Source organism: Cetorhinus maximus, chromosome 13 (assembly GCF_964194155.1).
Source record: "Cetorhinus maximus chromosome 13, sCetMax3.hap1.1, whole genome shotgun sequence".
NCBI classification, from domain to species: domain Eukaryota; kingdom Metazoa; phylum Chordata; class Chondrichthyes; order Lamniformes; family Cetorhinidae; genus Cetorhinus; species Cetorhinus maximus.
Window position 1 is genome coordinate 5,656,501 of NC_135891.1, and position 20,357 is coordinate 5,676,857.

Here is a 20,357-nt window from a genome sequence, read left to right on the forward strand (position 1 = left end):
TTGGTGATTCTCTTAAAGGCATTCTGTCTTTATGATAAAGTGTTTGGCAAATTTGTTTTTATTTATTTACAAAGATATTGTGTGATGATGTAAATCGCACCATTGTGTATGCAATTGATAAACACCTCTTCTAGTTGCTCTCCCTTCCTTCCTCACTCCCCAAAAACATTTGCCAAACAGTTTTTTTAGATGCGGCCAGTGACCCTTTAATTTTACAGAAGTGGCACAGAACAATGAAAGGCTCTAAGTTTTTATTGTTGATTTGTAGATAATTCTCAGCCAATTGGAGTCTATCTCTATCTTTACCCATAATCCAAATTGACAATAACCAAAAAGAAGGCATGCATATTATTTTTTGTTCATTTTATAAGCGGGCCGGCTGTGCTTTTTTTTAAATTATGAGACAAACTGCTTATGTTCTATCCAGACACTTGGCATTCAGCTTCCGGCAATAGCAGACAGTATTGAAAAAACGGCAGTGGCAGAAGGCACAAGGGTTGCAACATGGTGGAGATGGCGGTAGACACATTCCCCAGAGCTGCACACAATGACCATTGTATGGTCTTAGCTTCTTCACCTTATGGACCATTGCAATCCCGTTGTTCTATATTTAAGGAAATGAAAATTAAAGATGAGAAGATTGCAATACAATCACTATAATAATCATACTTACAAAGATTTTGTTAAGGCCATATTTCAATTACTCATCTGCATTCTGTCCGGATTGAATACTGGAACCAAGGTGAAAGGACAAGGTCCAAGGTTCAAGACATTGCCAAAGAATGAAGAGAATGGAATAGAAAAATGAGGGAAATCAAAACGTAAGAGTTGTGGTAGCATAAAGCTTTGGTTTTAAATACTTGTAGTTTGTGGGAGGAAGGGAAGATTGAGGGAGGGAAAGAGTTCTGTAAGTCCTAGGAAGGATTGCGTGCAATTTAGAGATAGTGTTAGGAATTTTGATTAAAGTAAGGGTACAGGGAGGAATACCACATAGAATTGTGTGATTGGAGTTTTGGAGCAACAAGTTCAGAGGAGGAATAAACAGCAATATTGATAAATAGAGGAAGATACAAGAAAGATTTCAGTGGAATTCATTTCTATTTTCTTTCCCCTTTTTCTTCATTACTTTATCACACCAGACGCCATTCACTTGGTCAACATGATAGGAAAGTGATACACTTCTCAGTGCTCTGCCAATTCCAAATTTATAAGCTGTTCGGCACTTGGCTGAGAATAACTCCCAAAGATGACTCTCACTTCTGTTGTCCCTATCAGTAGGAAACTGCTTCTTGCCATAGAGACAGAACTGAGATCAAAACCATAAATCCTGCCTGCCACCTTGTGGCAGAACAAGTTAGTAATCCAAAATGCTGAAGTACAGAAAATGAGGAAATCTTTGGTACCAAGATGTATGCAAAATAAGCAGTGATGATTTACTCCATTCTTTAGCTTTACTATCATTCTTAATTAAGAGAGCTCATGATAAAAGGCACCAAAGATGCTCTCACTAGTTGAGGTACCAAATATCATGTTTGCATTGAATACGTACAGGTTTTAAATAAGATTGAGGCCTGAATGTTCGCAATGATGGAGAAGGTCTCCAGCTTATCCAGAATGGCACTCGAGGCCTGAATCGAGAAGTACCACCCCTGAACCCGTCGCTCACCATTTTCACAGTGGGGAGGGGTTCTGGGATGAGTTGCACTTTGCAAATCTATGGTTCATAGAGGCAACTAGACATGTTAAATTTCAGCTGCCTTCAGTCAGATGCAGGTTTTATTAGTGGGATGGCCAAAAGCACGACTTGTGCACTTTAGACCTATCAGAAGAAGGTCTAAAGTTAGCAGAGTTCTTTGGAGAGGTAGGGTGCCCTTTTGGAGAGGTAGGGTACCATTCCGGATTTGGTCCCAGGACAACTTTGGGAGAGGTCAGTTGCCCTTTGGGAGAGGTCAAGTGCCCTTTCGGATTGTTAAAATTAGACATGAATGTGTGTTAAGAAGTGGATAGACTGTCAAAAGCATTGGAATTGTCATGGGAACTGTCAAAAGAAGGTTTCAAAGGAGCTGTCAAGCTGTTAAGCTGTCAAGGAATTTAAATCTCCTGCACTTTAAATATTTGAAAAAGAATCAGTGCTTGCTATTTCACTCTGCCTGTTGACATAAGCCTGAGGCTTATCATTATAGGATTAGTGCTGCATGACTGATTTCACAACCTATCATTATCACGATGTGGTGCCTACAAGTTAACAGTTTGATTGACAGCTTCAAGTGCTTATAAAGTCTTTGACATGGGACTATGGGTGGAATTGTCCCAGACTAAGACAATTGTCCCAGACATTTTACCCGCTGGCCGCAATGGCAGATTTTAGCACCATTTTGTCCTCTTCCCAGGGAGTCCCACCTCATTAATAATGCATTCACGGGAAACATGCCAGATCGCTGGCGGGCATGCTTGGATTTGCCTGCCATGCCATGACCTCAGTGCTCCCTCGCTCCCGACGCCATATTTAAAGTGCACCAGAGTGCAGTCTACTTCATGTCTACAGACCAGGACTGCTCCAGGCGACAGATGGCCCCGAAAGCAAAGGTGATGGCAGCCCTCTGAGGGACCTAATGGACGCAGTGGAAGGCTGCTGCGAATGCCTCTACCCCTGCTCTGGCTGTAGGAGGTTCACCAGAGTCACCAATCTGGCCTGGGAGGCGTCGGCAGCGGTGGTCAGTGCCATAGAGGCACAGAGGTGGTCAGCCATCCAGTGCAGGAAGAGGATGAATGCTCTCATCTGTTCCGCCAGGGTAAATCAAGCATCTCATCACTCTCAACACACACTTTCAAACCCATCATACATCCACAGGGATCTCACACCTCAAGGGACAACATCACTAGCTCTCACACACACCCTCACATCTCCATCAGGTTCAATTCCCCTGGAGCTCACGTCCTCATCCCATCCATGGTTCCGCTCACTACAGAAACGTTCCACGCATCCTTATCACCTGCCGTGGCATGCACCCTGCTCACACTCTATATCTGTTTTCATGCAGGAGAAGCTGGTTCACAACAGGAGGGAGAGGTCCCAGGCTAGAGGTGGAGTGGCCAACCTTAGGCCACTCGCTCACTCTGAGGAGTGTGCAAGTGCGCTGGCTTGTGAGGATGTAGACTGTGCCTGTGGCAACAGTGAGGTTAGCGGTGAACACCCACATGAAGATCCTGCACTGGATCATCCCTCTGTCAAAGCAACTGAGAGTTCTTTCTCTCCTGTTTTTGACACTGCAGCCATGCACTAATTATCTCTACTTCAGTTCAAGGGAGCTCTACAAAGCAACCAATGCACTCACCAACCAGTCCCTCAGCTCCTTCCAGGCCCTCACCTCCACCGAAGAGGACACCTCCTCCATTGAAGAGCTGGAAATAAGCAGACTGGAAGACCCATCACAGCACTTACCCACACCCTCCACCAGCACAGAAACACACACCTTGGTGGGATCTAGATCTAGAGCAGGCTCAGGTTCACATTCTGGTGGTCACTGCACGGACATGTGTCCAAGGCAAGAGGAGGCAGGTTCAGCCGAGCTTCCCAGTACTCAGAGACTGTTGGGGAAGAGGCATCTCAGAGGTCTGAATCAAATGACAAGCATCTGGATTCAGCCTTCCAACTCATTGTGGAGAGTCAGCAGAAGGCGGGGGAACATCATGCAGAGCTGTTGGAAGCCCTCAACAATTCTCTACCCCAGAGAGTTGTGGAGGCTAGATCACTGAAAGTATTTAAAGAGGAGGTAGTTAGATTTTTGAAATATCACGGAGTTGAGGACTATGAGGAGCTGGCATGAACAAGGGGTTGAGGCCTGGGGCAGATCAGCCATGATCTTGAGTAGTGGGGCAGGTTTGAGGAGCCGAATGGCCTACTCCTGCTCCTATTTCTTATGTTCTTATGCTCTCAACAGAGTGGCACGTGAGTCGAAGGAGTGTGTTCGCCTGCCCTCGGATGAAGTGATGCCCACATGTGCGCACATGGAGGTCTCCACGGGAAGGATGGCAGACGCCATGGAGACCCTGGTCCGCAGAATGCAGAGATGTGCGCAGACCTGCACTCCATCGCAGTAGCCATGGGTGAGTTCCTGCAGTGTCAATGCGAGAGGGAAATTGGGCACCTCAGTGTCCCTCCAGGTGCTCCTTCCCCTCAAGGAGTCAGCCAGGGCCCTCGGGCACCTGAAGGGAGGAGGAGTGGCAGCTGGACACCCCTGGGTCATCCACTCAGGATCGTCAGAGGCTGTCCATTCCCTCTGAGTCCCCTTTGCCTATGACCCCCCTCAACCTTGTCCTCTGTTACTGCAGAGTGAGCAGCTGGCCCACAGGACAGCCAAAGCAAGATGGAGCCCTAAAGGCCTCAGCTCTCCAGAGGACGTATGCCGAAGTCATCAGAGGCAACAGGGCCAACCATTGCACAGGCTGTCACCACCCCTGCTGCAGATGTCAGGACAGCACCTAGAAGAAGTGGTAGGCTGAGAAAAGTTAAGAAGTTCTGATCACAAGTGGTTGCACAGATGAACACATTTTGTCACTTTATAATCTGAAAATGTATTCACTTTCACTGAATAATGTGTAATGTTGCTTTCCAGCTTCATTTATAGGCTTCGTAAGTCCTCCCACGGCATCTCCGCCCTCCGAGCAGTTCAACTGCACGCAGCCGGACCATGAGTGATTCTGGAGGGAGAAGTGTGTGTGGCAGGGCTGTTCGGAGCCTTGCGCAAGCACTCTCCCACACATGCGGAGCTTTCATCCATCACACTCATCTCACTGTCCCGAGCATTTGTAATGCTGCCTACTGGAGTCTCTTTCAGTTGTCCATCTGAGCTGACCCGTATCTCTGCCCACCCACTGATTGCACACCCAGGCAGCACCTGTGCCTGTCCAACATGAGGCTCTGCTCCCTTTCAATTTCTGCGAGATGGTAGTTGTCAAATTTGAGATAAGCTCCACCCATCCTTTTCCCTCCCACAGTCACCCATGTCCTTTCCCCCATCACAGTCCACCCTCCTGGCATCACCTTCCACCTCCCCACCATTATCCTCCAGCTCGAACCTTGTCGTTCCAGGATGTCCAGGTGAACGTGCACATTTCCTACCTTCTTAAAAATCCCAACCCCATCCACATTGACCTCCCCGGCCTCCTCCTTCCCATCCCAGGGTCCATGTTTGACTCCACGTCACCAACAACCACCCTCGCCGCCTTTTCTACTGCCACCATCACACCCTCATCCTCCCACCCTACCGGCTCCCTCTGCCGCCTCTCACACTCACCATTCCATCCTACCATGCCCATCCTGAGTTTGCTCCCCAGGATGTAGTCATTGACTCCACAGACCCCTCCCTTGCACGTTCACCTGGACATTCCACCCCCTTACTCCTTCCTCCACCCTTACACCTTCCTTCACCCTTACCCCCCCTCACCCCTCCAATCTCCCTCCTTCCCTGGGACATCTTCCCCCTCCAAACTCCCTCCTTCCCCTGGACACCTTCCCCCTCTGAACTCCCTCCTCCCCCCAAACATCTTCCCCCCCCCTCCAAACTCCCTCCTCCCCTGGATACCTTCCTTCCCTCTCCCAACCTCTCACTCCCTGACACCTTCACACCCCACCAACTTTACCCCCCCTGACACCTTCGCCTCCCCCTCCAATCCCAAACTCACCCCCCACTGACACCTTTCCACCCCCCCTCCCAACCTCACCACGCCGCGCCCCCCCCACCCACCGACACTTTCGCAGCCACCCTTACAACCTAACCCACCTCCCGGTACACCTTCCTCTCCCACTCACACCTAGATCTTCCTCTCCCTTCCTCCAACCTCACCGATCATCCATACCAGCCCATGGCAAAGTGTGTGAAGTTCCGAAGCAGGTCTGATGCATCAATGGAGACCATGGAGAAGATGGTGTGAGCCCATGGCAAAGTCCGTGAAGTTCTGAAGCCACAGCAAAGTCGAAGCTGCTGCGTGGCGACCTCCCACCTTCCAAGAGCTGCTTTGCGGCGGAACCATGTGCATGAGGATCCACCCAGCATGCAATGCACATGTTCTTCCAGGGTCCGGTAGCTGTAGCACTCCAGCATCTTCTTCTTCTCGGATGCCTGCGATCTGAACAAGGCACTAAAGGTAAGTCCCAACATCCGCACGTCACGCTTGTCCAGATATGTTCTGGGCCAGCATGTTTTCCTGCCAGCCTAACGATAAATTGGACATGGGGACACGATTCTGGTCGGGCCTCACTTTGCATCCCAGTAGTGGATGCAAAAGGGGTTCACACCAGCCTCCAGCGGGATTCGCGATCCACCACACTATCGGATGATCCTGCTGTGATTTCACGCTGGCATTAAACCGTTTTCTGCCCCTCTCGCCGAATTCTCCTCACTCCCGCCCGCCATTGCGCCCGCCACCAATGGGAGCGGAAAATTCCGGCCTATGAGTACAAATGCACCTTGGTAGAAGCGATTAAGCGGTTGAAGGAATTTAAATGTAGTGAATGGCTTTTTTCATCAATAGACACTTAGAAATTTATTTTATTTCCTCTCAGATCCCGCGATCAGCCCATGATGGATACTGGGTGACTTGGCATGGAGGGTGTAAGGGAAAAGGGTGATTGTGTGGGAGGCATGAGTTGGCACTAAGTTGGCATAGGGGCTATAAAGCGCCATGGGGATTTGGTAGAGGCACATAGGTTGGCATGGAGGGTATGAGGGGCCAAGGGGGGTTTGGGTGGGGGTATAGGTTGGCATGGTGGCATGAAGGTCCATGTGGCATATGTGGGACATGGATGGGGCACGGGGAGTGTGTAGTGCGGGGGTGATGGTGAGAGCTACAAGGCTGTTTTTTTTCCTTTATCTTTTTTGAAGCTGGGACAAAGAGCCGGATGACCGAGGCTGGCCTTTTGTCCAGCCCGCTTCCGCACCCAGTGCAGCCCTTGTGCTGCCCCTGAACTGTTTCTAGAGTTGGTGGCCATGACTCCTTTTATACCCAATCCCCTCAGAACAAAAATCAAAACTTTGGAGCTGTTTTTCAGGAGTTGGGTTCGTGGCGCCAGGAATTCTCTTGACTCTGCGCACGCAACCCAAGTCTGAGCTTGCTTCAAGTCATCCTAGTCTAATGCTTCCTTCAAAGGGCTTAGAAACTCTCAATTTTTGCACAAGGCACCTGGGATTTCTACTGTTAGGAATTTCTGTGACTCTTTGGGAGGCAGGAATTCTGTCTGCCACAAAGACATATCCATATTTGTTGCATTTGGTTCGTCCACTAGGCTATGGGATGTGGAGAATTGTGGCTATATTAGGGAACTGGTGTGTGTGTAATGTGTTCAACTGTCTCAAGGGTAGCCAAGAAGGGAGAAATCTTTGGAAATATTTTCAAATCATGGCAAGTTGAACTAATTGCCCCAAGATTGATTCAACTGTCCTAGAGGGATTTAAGATTTAAAATCTCACCTTTGTCCAACAGGTGTCTCTTGTGCACACCTTTCCTACTGTATAAGTGACAGGAATACACTATATGACATTTTACCATTATTTGTGTGTAATTATATTAAGACTATCCACATGTAGGCTTGTCTATTGCTAGCCAGTGCTTAGTCTAGTAACATTTTTACAATTGGCTGCAGGTACAACAGTTAAACGCAGCAGGAACAGTGTAAGAAGGAAACAGTGGTTCCTGATTATTATTATGAACATAGATCTCGAAAATGTGAAAGGAGGGTGAGCATTCTGGTGTGTATGCACTGGTTGTGCGTGAGGACCTCGCTGTAGCAGTGCCTCATCCAACAAGCCACAGAACAGTCAGAAACTGACTGCATAAACTCTGCTGCAACAAATGACAAAAGAGGAAGGAGAGAGAGCTGAAGCCCAGCTTGAGAACTCACATTCTTCAGGGCAACTCTTTCCCTCTCTGTCCTTGAAGAGCCGTGGTTCTAGAATTGGAGCCATGCCTCCAGGATTGGCCTGCTGAGTCACCTGAGGATTCATAAATCACAAAAGCTGGCAGACGCCATCCTTGTTTTGCGGAACTGATGACGATGATGATGTGCTGTTATAGGCCTGCTTCCGTCACTGGCATTCTCCTCAAAGTTTGTTGAGTGGCAATGAAGTCAGGACCTTTGCCAGACAGTGGGATGAATCCAAGCTGTGCTACCTACTGAATCAGCTGGCATTATTGACTGACTCATGTTTGGGCTGTGTAGTTGTTGAGCCCCTCCGCACCCCCCCCCCACCCCCCCCCCCTGTAAACAATCAAGCTGCCTCATTACTTCAGAGACTTAAATAAAACAAATTCTTACTCCCTCAGTTTCAGAGATCCAGGTCCCAAGCCCCTTTTCTCTTAAAAAGTAGCAATTTATGTTAAATTGTAATTCTGACATCACCTATTCTTCGGTATCTTGCTTGAGGAGACATAAATGTAGTAGAAAAGCAAAATGAAGGGTCATCATCAATGTTAACTCTGATGCCCTCCAGAGATGCTGCCTGACCTGCTAAGTCTTTCCAGCATTTTCTGTTTTATTATAAATGTTAGTAAGCCACTTAACTGTAGGTAAGGAATTCTAGCCAAGCTAAATTCTACCCTCAACTGGCATTCACACTTGCATTCTGACAGCATCGCATTCTGACAGGATAGCAATCAGAAGTAGGAACCCTGGCCAGCATTTTGCCTCCTTGGCCTAAGGATCACAAGTCAACTATAAATTTAGTTCTGTGTCTCTGGCTAATTAGCTAGGACCAGAAATTGGATTTGTGACCTCCCTGGAAGTATGACTCAGTGTCACATTGGGCAGTGGATTTACCCACTTACGTAATTTGGAAGATCCTAAAATGTTTTATTTCAATGCAGATTACAGTAAGCATCAATCTACAAAAAGCTGTCTGATTTTACTTACTTTTTTGTGTTGACTGGGGCTCATTCTTCCACCATCTCTTCTGAAATTTATTTTCCTACTGTTTGGCAGTTCTGTAAGGAAGATACAAAAGGGTTGGGAAACAGTAGAGTCAAAGTCTGAAGCACAGTGTTAACTGCTCTGATAGAACAGGAACTAGAACTTCTGAGATGAACAGGGTTTTCTGGTCCCCTTCCCGCCCAAAGTTAACAGACCTTTTGCTGGTTTGTCAAATTTCCTGTCCTGCCCGTGATGATTCCTACGATGGGCAGGACCAGAAAATCTCACCCAATGACTTAGAAGTACTGAGGAGTTGAATACTCATTTGTCTGAGTGCTATTACCTTCTACCAAGTTTCCATTATGAACATAGGTCATAAAATATGTTGTGCCACTTTTAATTTTGTGGACAACACTGAACCTTAGACTTCCAGTGGTGTCATGCAGGACCAGGACTAACATTCTCGCAGGGAAATTTGCTAGTGCTGTTGGGGAGGGTTTAAACTGGATTTGCAGGAGGATGGGAATCTGAGAGGGAGCTCAGATTGGAGGGAACAAAACTGGTGTCAGGAAGTAGAAAAGTAGTAAGCAAAATCAGAAGGCAAATGAAGCAGAGGCAAGCATTAAATAGAATCAGAATGTGGAATAATGTTAAAAAGACAAAGTTAAGGGCACTTCATCTGAATGAATGCAGCATTCGCAACAAGGTAGATGGTTTGAAGGCACAAATGGGTATGATTTAATTGCTATTGTGGAGATGTGGTTACAGGGTGACCGAGACTGGAAACTGAATATTCAAGGATATTCGTCATTTAGGAAGGATAGGCAAAAAGGAAAAGGAGGTGGGGTAATGCTATTAATAAGGGATGAGATCAGTACATTAGTGAGAGAGAATCCTAGATCAAAGGATCAAGATGTAGAATCAGTTTGGGTGGAACTAAGAAACAGTAAGGGGCATCAAACATTGGTGGCAGTTGTTTATAGGTCACCAAACTGTAGTAGTAATGTTTGGCACAGTAGGAATCAGAAAATAAGAGCTGCATGTTATATGGGTGATACACTAATAATGGGGGACTTCAGTTTACGTATAGATTGGGTAAACCTAATGAGCACTAATGCTGTGTAGGATGAATTCCTGCAGTGTGTATGAGATGGGTTTCTGGAGCAGTACATTGAAGAACCAACTAGGGATCAGGCTATTTTAGATTTAGTATTATGTAATGAGAAATGACTAATTAATAACCTTGCTGTAAAGGAGCCTTTAGGAAATAGTGACCATAATATGATAGAATTTAACATTAAGTTTGGAAGTGATATGGTTCATTCCCAAACTAGGGTCTTAAATCTGAACAAAGAAAACTATGAAGGTGTGAGGGGCAAGTTGGCTATGGTGGACTGGAAAAATACACTAAAACATTTGATGGTAGACAGGCAATGGCTAGTATTTAAAGAAGTATTACATGGTCTACAACAAATGTATATTTCTCTAAGACACAAAAACCCAACAGGAAAGGTGAATCAACTGTGGCTAACAAAAAAAAGTTAAAGATTGCATTAGATCAAAGGAAGTGGCTTATAATGTTGCCAGGAAAAGTGGTAAGACCGAAGATTGGGAGCAATTTAGAATCCAGCAAAGTAGGACCAAGAAACTGAGAAAGAAATATGATAAAGAATATGAATGCAAGCTAGCGAGAAACATAAAGGCTTCTTCAGGTATTGAAAAGGAAAAGATTAGCAAGGGTCCATTACAGGTGGAGACAGGAAAATTTATAATGGCAAATAGGGAAATGGTGGAGAAACTAAACAATTACTCTATCTTCATGGAGGAAGATACAGAAAATCTTTCAAAAATACTAGGGAATCAATTGGCTTGTGAAAATGAGGAACTGAAAGAAATTAGTATTAATAGAGAGATAGTACTTGAGAAATTAATTAGATTGAAGGTTGGTAAATTCCCTGGACCTGATGAGTTACATACCAGAGTGTTGAAGGAGGTGGCTAAAAAGATAATGGATGCATTAGTGGTTATCTTTCAAAATTCTATAGATTCTGGAAAGTTTCCTGCAGACTGGAAAGTAGCAAATGTAACCCCACTATTTAAGAAGGGAGGGAGAGAGAAAATGGAGAACTACAAACCTGTTAGCTTGGTGTCAGTAGTAGGAAAAATGTTGGAATCTATTATAAAGGATGGGATAACCAGACAACTAGAGTTTTTTGAGGATGTTACTTATAGCATAGATAAAGGAGAACCAGTGAATTTTGTGTATTTGGATTTTCAGAAGGCTTTTGATAAGATCCCACACAGAAGATTAGTAACCAAAATGAGAGCACATGGAATTGGGGGTAATATATTGATTGGACTGAGAATTGGTTAGCAGACAGAAAATAGGAATAAATGGGTTATTCTCAGGATGGCATGCTGTTGCTGGTGGGGTACCACAAGGATCAGTGCTGGGGCAACAGCTTTCACGGTTTAAATAATTAATTTGGATGTGGAGAACAGATGTAATACTTCCATTTGCTGATGACACAGAACTACTGGGGATGTAAGTTCTGAGGAGGATGCAAGGAAACTTGGACAGGCTATGTAAATGGGCAAGATGGAATATAATGTGAATAAGTGTGAAGTTATCCTTTTTGGTGGAAAAAATAGAAAGGCTGAATATTTATTAAATGGGGAGAGATTGAGAACTGTTGATGTTCAAAGGGACTTGGGTGTTCTTGTTCATGAGTTATTAAAAGCTAGCAGGCAAGTGCAGCAAGCAATTAGGAAGGCAAATGATATGTTAGCCTTCATTGCAAGGGAATTTGAGTACAGGAGTGAAGATATTTTGCTGCAATTATGTGGCGCCTTGGCAAGACTGCACCTGGATTATTGTGTACAGTTTTGGTCTCCTTATCTAAGGAAGGATATCCTTGCCATAGAGGGAGTGCAATTGAAGTTCACCAGACTAAACCCTAAAATGGTGGGATTGTCTAATGGAGAGAAATTGAGGACACTGGGCCTTTATTCTCTAGGGTTTTGAAGAATGAGAGGCAATCTCATTGAAACTTACAAAATTCTTACAAGGCATGACAGGGTAGATGTAAATAGAATGTTTCCCCTGGCTGATGAGTATAGAACCAGTGAACACAGTCTCAGAATTAGGGGCAGGCCATTTAAGATTGAGATGAGGAGAAACTTCTTCACTCAGAGTGGTGAATCTTTGGAATTCTCTACCCCAGAGGGCAGTAGAAGCTCAATCATGGAGTATGTTCAAAACAGAAATCAATAGATTTCTGGATACTAATGACATCAAGTGATATGGGGATAGGATGGGAAAATAGCATGGAGGTAGATGGTCGGCCATGATCTAACTGAATGGCGGAGCAGGCTTGAGGGGACAATGGCCTACTGCTGCTCCTATGATCCTCGTGCTACAGCTGAAGAGCTCCCTTTGGTCTTCAGGCGTCAATAGACCTGCACCTGAAATATCTGCTCACCTTCACACATATTATATGGTAGTGGCGCTCAATCAGTGCCAATGGATATTTAAACAAGCTGTCTGTACTATTTCAGTGTTGTTATTAATGTTTGGATGGAACCTCCAGGAGGCCTCCAGGGCCCAATATCAGCTTGATTAGCTCAATGGATTTTTGATACCATAATTCTCTGAAAGCACATGTGCATGTAGACCATAAAAAGGCCCAACAAAATTTTGGTTTCATAAACAGTGGCATATAGATTTGAGCTTGTACAAAGCACTATTTAGGTCATAATTTTGAAAACTGTGTCTTTGGCACCATATTATCAAAGGCCATTAAGGACAGAGAGTATGTATTCTGTAGATGATGCTAAATATAAGAAAGTATAGTTATTTACAGAGACTTAAGATGCTGCATTTATAAGGTCAGGATCCTGTATGCCTTTTTTACAGCCTTATTAATTGTCCTGCCACCTTCAAAGATTTGTGTATGTGAACCTCTGGCCACACTGTTCCTGTACCCCCTTAGGTTTCTACAATGTGGTTTGTATTCTTCCTTCCAAAATGAATCACATCACACTTTACATTAAATTTCACCTACCATGCTTCTGCTCATTTTACCAGTCTGCCTATGTCCTGATCTGATTCTATCCTCCTCATTGTTCACTAAATTTCCAAATTTTGTGTTATCTGAAAAAATTAAAATTATGACTCCATATTCAAGTCCAAGTCATTAATAAACATTAAGAAGAGCAGTTGTTCCATTATCAATCCCTGATGGATACCACTGTATACATTCCTCCAATCTGGAAAAACAACCATTACTCTCTGCTTTCTATCTCAGCTAATTTCATATCTACTCTACCACTGCCCCTCTAATCCTGAGTTTACATTTTCTAACAAATCTATAATGTGGCACATTATGAAACACAATTTGAAAGTTCATATGCGCATCAGCTGGAGTATCTTCATCAACCCTCTCCATTAGTTCATCGAAGAACTCAGATAAGTTTTGTCAGATGTGATTTATCTTTAAAAATCTATGTTGTCTGCCAATTATTAACCTTGTTTTTTTCAAATTCTCACTAATTTTATCTTGAATTATAGAGACTAAGGGAGTAAAGTTTCTGGGGCCAGGGCAGGTGGAGAGCTAGCATATTAACCAATAAATGAAGCCCTGAAGGGATAAATTAATTCTCCAAAGATGGTAACATATTCCTTTATAAGAATTTTTATAATTTATAGAGTCTTACTCTTCATCCCTTCCTGTCCTAATTTTCATGGCCACTGTCAGAAATGGTAGCCCTGATGCAACCTTACAGACTGCCCACTCCAACCATTTAAATAATCCTATACCTAGGCCAGGATTTTACAGTCGGCGTGCGGAAACAGGCCCAACATGCCGGCGCATAAAATGACATGCAATGACGTCGGGCGTGTGTCCCTACGTCACTGCGCACCATCGCGATATTTCGGCAGGCGGGCATGCCTCCGCCCTCATAGTGCGCCCGCCTTCCATTAATTAACAGACCAGTTAAGGCCCTTGAGGCAACAACTGAATTTGATTTTGCGCAGCCCGTGCGATTTTCAGGGCATTGCATGGGCACAATGGGCAGGTAGGTAGGCCACATTTTCAAAAACCTCATACATGGGTGGGATAAGAGGGGTGAGTGGGCTTGCTAATGCGAGTTGTTAGAACTCTTACTGCTACTTGCTTGTGTGAACAGGACAACTTAATTTCTCTTCAGGGCTGCTTTAACAGAAATAACAGGCTTCAGTTCAGGACACCGGAGGAGTCATAACACTTGAGGCCTTCCAGGTATGAGACAGCCTTCCCTTACCCTGGAGATTGTGGTCTCCATTGGAGGCACCCCCTCTGAGGAGGAAGAGAGGGCCCGAAGGGGGAGGAGGCCAGGTGTCCCTATGCAGCCTCTAGGGGAGCGACCTGTGGGAGGACAGGCACTGGCACAAGGGGTGCAGGGCCAAGAGGAAGGGAAAGGCGGAAGGGGCTGCAGAAGCTGCCACTATACTGCTCCTAGGGTTTACAGGCAGCAATGCAGCTACCTCCAAGTGTCTGAGATGCATTGCCAAAGGAGGCTATGCCACACAAGGGAAACAGTGACCTCCATCTGTCAGATGATTGGCCCTGAGATCAGCTCCAACTGCTCCAACCCCATACCAGTGGTGCTGAAGGTCACAGTGGTACTCAACTTCTATGCCTCAGGCTCTTTCCAGGGGTTGGTGGATGATCTTTATGGAGTCTCCCAATCAGCTGTCCACAGTTGTGCCAAGCTGGTGACAGACGCTCTGTTCAGGCATGCATTAACTTTCATTCACTACCACACGGACGAGGCCAGCTAGGCAGATCGAGCCAGAGGCTTTGCCACGACTGTTGGGTTCCCCTGCATCCAGGGCGCAATTGACTGCACACATGTGTGAGCCAGGAGCCTTCGTCAACAGGAAGGGATTTCGCTCCATGAACATGTAGATAGAGTGTGACCATAGGATACTGATTCTACAAGTCTGTGAACGGTACCCAGGCAGCTGCCATGACGCTTACATCCTAAGATACTCCCAGGTGCCGAGGCTCTTCAGTGCTTCAGCCCGGCTGGATGGATGGCTGCTGGGCGACAAGGGCTATCCCCTCAAAAGATGGCTTATGACGCCTCTCCACCATCGAAGAACAGAGGCTGAGCAGTGGTACAATAGGAGCCATGCCTCCACAAAGGTGGTGGTAGAGAGAACCATCGGCCTTCTCAAGATGCGCTTCCGATGGGTGGACCATACAGGGGTTGCCCTGCAATACTCCACAGATCGTGTGTCACTGATAGTGGTTGCCCGCTCACTCTCCACAATCTGGCGCTGGAAAGTGGGGCGCCATGGAAGAAGAAGATCTTGATGCAGCTGCTCTGGCAGCAGACGATGAGTCCAGTAGTGAGTCCGAGGATGAGCATGCTCAGGAGAATGCCAAGGGGATAGACGCTGACCTAGGTAACCTCCAGGGAGGCAGGGACACCCAGGATGCTTTGATCCAACGCTCCTTCAGCTAGCCTACTAAAAATGAGCCACAATCACATGCCAGGGCTGCAGGCTCCATACTCGATAGCTGACAGGAACATTTGCTTGGTGAACAATATGCACTATGTGTCATTTCAATAAAGCTCAATGACAAACAAGTCACTCATAATGTCATGGGTTACCCTTCACCTGCAAAACTGATGAAGCATCCAGAGCCTTGTTGAAAACAAACACATATACTAGTGTGGAGCCTGGCATACATAAATCAAATTAAATGTTAAGGTGTTCAACAACACACCAACTTAATAAGAACTTAAAAGCCCGTGTTATGTCTAAGGTGATTTATGTTTGCGTTTGCAGGTGCTACATCTAGGTGCTCCCCCCTCGCTGGCACCGGCATTGGAGACAGCCTACTCACTCTGCTGTCCTGTTAGCCTTGATGACCTTGGAGGGCATCCTCTGGCCTGTGGAGACTGTGCTGGCCCCACCTGGGAGGGAATGGCCAGTGGCATGGTTGGCAACTCCCCAGCCGCCGCAGCCTCATCAGATGCCACGATCACTGGCAGAGGGAATAAGGAGCTGCTGCCCTCATCCGGAGCGCCCTGAAAGGAGCCCGCAGAGACGACAAGCAGCTCGTGCACCAATGTCAGGTTGCTTTGGACCTCCCTGTTCACCATTGATGGATGGGCACCTAGCTAGGATACTGGGTGCCCAATCCATCTCCCACACTGACAGTAACCACCTGAAGTCATTGCCAGTGTAAGGGCTTGCAGGTCTGAGCGCATCCCCAGGAAGCCCTGATTCAGTTCCAGGAGGATCCTCTCCATGAGAGTCGTCACTCTCTCCATGGAGGAGACAGTGCACTCGGCCATGAGGGTCATTGCATTGCTCATGCTCTGCATGGACTCCTCCATCACAGACACGATGGCATGCATTCCCTCATGTATCTCCACCAGATCCTCCCGCACAGCCTGCTGGACTTCCAGTATCTGCTGCCTCAGGGACAACTCCAGATGCACATCATCAGCCACCGTCTGAGCAAGTTCCTGGTCCCTAGCAGTCCTCTGACTGCCGGTGTCGGCTCTCTGCCTCCGCTTGCACCTCAAGCGAGTGTGAAGTGGCCTCACTGCTGTGCACCAAGATACTAGCTGACAATCTAATTCCCACCAAGGTGCTGGTATCTACACTGGTGCCTGCCTGGCTGAGACAGTGTGATGCTGGTGCGTTTAGATCCTCTGTGTCCTCTGGGGTGCGGTCCTTCAGGCTCCTGACCCCAAGGGTCTTCTGGTGAGCCTGAAAGGAAGAACAAGGACATGTGATTAGTTGAAGTCATTACACTGTTACTCTGTATGCCTAGCACCCAGATCAAGATGCCCTCGTCTTTCCATTATCAATGGGGATTCCATGTTTGAGGCTCGCATCAATATACAGACAACAGTGGAATGATTGCTATGACAGACATTCTGACCTCAGTGCACTGCACTCTTACCTCCCTGTGGTACCCCAACCTCACCGCGGCCAGTTGATTTAGGTGCATGGTGCCTCTCCAGCTCCAGTGCCTCCTGCTCATATCTGGTCAAGATTACAAGGTGGAGCGGGCCACCGCCAGTCCGCAGCCTCTCTGCGTTATTGTGGGCTGTTTTCTCCTGAAAGAAGAGAGGGGCATTGATTAGTCCACCCTGTATCTGCGTTGCCATTGCAGCCTGGCCAACCGCACCTGAGGAAAACCTTGCGGGGCTCAGCTGATTCATGACCCTGGAGCCGCAAAACACTCATTCCAAGCAGCCAGGGCTCTGCCCATTCCCCAGATGCTGCCTTACTGACATTTGCCACTCACACTATAAGAACCCTGAGGTCCGGTGAGGGGGACACCTAACTGCTGTGCTAAGTGACCCAATCTAGCACAGTACTCACCCTTCCTGATCGCAGGACGTCATTAAAGCACTTGTGGCACTGCACCCATGTGCGCCTCACCACTTCATGGGAGCTGACCTTGGATGCCACCTCCTTCCAGGCATTTTTGGTTATGTGGGGGGGCCTCCTCCTCCTGTCCCTTGGGACAAGGATATCCTGGTGTGCTGCCGCCTCCTCCAGGAGGGCAGTGAGACACTCGTCTGAAAACCTCGGGGCCGACTGCCCCGCCGACCTACCCGCCCTGTTCTCCAATGACGTTCTGCATCCGTACAGCAGCACAAATTCAATGGCAGCCTTTGCACGGCTGCCTGCGCCATTTTAGAATAGGCTGCTGGATCGCCATTGGACCCGGCAGACATTGAGCTCCCGACCCCGCCCACCTCTTCCCGCTGATCCCGGAGATGCGCAATATGCTGGGCGGGTCTTAATTGGCCCGCCCCTGTAAAATGGCGGTGCGTACCCGATCACCTCCGCCCGCTCCCGCTGAGCCTGCCCGATGTGGGGAAAATTCAGGCCCTACAATTTAGGATGTGGTCTCCATTAGTGTCTGAGGTCAGATGAGAATTCTACTCCATTGCCCTTCTGCTACCAGATTGGGATTCCCAGAAAGTTGGCTCCTAAGAGTTTACCTGTAACTGATTTTCGATTAATTGATTTATGCACTTAATCTAAATATTCAGTTTCTACTGCAGTTGCCATGTCTGATTGGGAGATCCCCAATGAAATTACTGGCAAGAATTTTATTTAATAACAAAGTCAGTATCTTGCCTGGCAGAAGTTGAAAATTAATTAAACAATATAAGAAGCAAATTGGAATCGTTATTTTAAACACCAAGTTCAGAGCTTGTAGTAACCTCTGCAAGCTAGTACTATAAGCGCAGAGCAGACAGTTCCAGGAATCAAGTCAAAATCAAGGATAGAACCCTTTAATCGTAGAATGCTGCAACTTTAAACAAAATAACTTAACCCATTCATACTGGAAGTTAATTTCAATACCTAAATTAACTGCTTAACCCTCAGTTTAAATGCAAGCAACTTATTTAAAAGAAGTAAAATAATCTCTTTGCCCCATTCACACCACTCCCCACATACCCACCACTCAGGTATCAAACAATCTCATGACTAACCTACTATGGAGATGCCAGTGTACTTGGATTGCTTCTCAGGATGGAGATCAGAAATATTCTTGTTTTGTGGAGTTTCTGGGAATTTTTCTTCCATAGCTAGATGTGAGTATACAAGGAGGCAGCAGGTGTATTGGAGAATCCAACAAAGGTACGTTGTCTTAGCCATCTTGAATGTTGGAGAACTAAAGGATAGGCAAAATAAAACAGGTTATTACTTGTGCATCTACAACAAAGACGGCAACATCTTTTTCTATGATAAATAAAGAACTTGCAATTATATGCTTTTTACATCCTGAATATAGACCAAACCACTTTATACTCGATAAAATACTCTTGAAATGTAGGTGAATTGTTGTTGTGTAGGCAAACGTGCCAGCTGTGATGTGCAGAGGAAGATCTCAGAATTTCACAGAGAATTTCACAGAATTGTTACAGCGCAGAAGGTGCCATTTGGCTCATCGTGTCTGCACCGGCTCTCGGAATGAGCAATTCACTTAGTGCTATTCTCTCACCTTTGCTCCACACCCTGTACATTCTTCCTTTTCAGAAAACAGCTGAATTCCCTTTTGAATGCTTCAGTTCAACCTGCCTCCGCCACACTCTCAGGCAGTGCATTCCAGACCTTAATAACTTGCTGCATGAAAAATCTGTTTCTCATATTGCTTTTGTTTCTTTTACTTATACGTGTGCCCTCTCATTCTCGATGATTTCATGAGTGGGAACAGTTTCTCACTATCGACTTTGTCCAGATCCCTCCTGATTTTGAATTCCTTTATCAACTCTCCTTTCAGCCTTCTTTTCTCCAAGGAAACCAGTCCCAACTTCTCCAATCTATCTTCATACCTGAAGTTCCTCATCCCTGAAGTCATGCTCATGAATCTTGCCTTCATTCTCTCCAATTCCTATACATCCTTCCTGAAGTGTGGCACCAGATCTGGATGCAGCACTCCAGCTGAGGCCAAACTAGTGTCTTATACAAGTACAGCATAGCCTCCTTGCTCTTGTACTCTATGGCCCTATTAGTAAAACTTAGAATAATGTATGCTTTATTCATTGTGCTCTCAACCAGCCCTGCTGCCTTCAATAACTACGCACATATACAACCAGGTCCCTCTGCTCCTGCATCCCCTTTAGAGTTGTACCCATTATTTTATATTGCCTCTCTTTATGTTCTCTCTACCAAAATGAATCACTTCACAATTCTCCCCATTGAATTTTATTTGCCACCTGTCCGCCTATTCCACCAACTTGTCTATGTCCTTTTGAAGTTCTGCACCATCCTCCTTACAGATCACACTGTTTCCAAATTTCATATTTCCTAAATTTTGAAATTGTGCCCTATATGCCAATTTTTAGGTCATTAATATATGTCAGGAGAAGCAAGGGTCCCAACTCTGACCCCTGGGGAACTCCACTACAAACCTTCCTCCATTCGAAAAACATCCATTAACTGCTACTCTCTATTTCCTGTCATTTAGCCAATTTCATATCCAAGTTGCTACTGTCCCTTTTATTCCATGAGCTATAACTTTGCTCACAACAAGTACAGTGCGACACTGTATCAAATGCCTTTTGGAAGTCCATTTACGCCACATCAACAGCATTGCTTTTATCAACCCTCTCTGTTACCTCTTGAAAAAACTCCAGCAAATTAGATAAACATGAGTTTCCCTTAAGGAATCCATGCTAGCTCTCCTCAATTAATCCGCAATAGTCCATATGACTATTAATTTGGTCCCAAGTTATTGTTTCTAGAAGTTTCCCCACCACCGAAGTTAAACTGACTAGCCTGTAGTTGCTGGGCTTATCTTTACACCCATTTTTGAACAAGAGTGATGATTTTGAAGAAGAAATGCTTGCAATTCTCCAGTCCTCTGGCACCACCCCTGAGTCTAAGGAAGACAATAATAAGGCCAGCGCCTCTGCAATT

General features: G+C 46.0%; 1 protein-coding gene across 1 annotated transcript; it reads right to left on the minus strand.

The window, feature by feature from the left end:
- Window positions 1-236: 236 nt before the first annotated feature.
- On the minus strand, window positions 237-18,605 carry asip1 (agouti signaling protein 1). Its single transcript, XM_078556276.1, has 3 exons — window positions 18,428-18,605; window positions 8,909-8,979; window positions 237-604 (listed from the first exon to the last, which is right to left on the minus strand). Exons 1-3 carry the CDS (start codon window positions 18,591-18,593, stop codon window positions 413-415), a joined length of 429 nt encoding a protein of 142 aa, XP_078412402.1. The 5' UTR covers window positions 18,594-18,605; the 3' UTR covers window positions 237-412.
- Window positions 18,606-20,357: the final 1,752 nt, after the last annotated feature.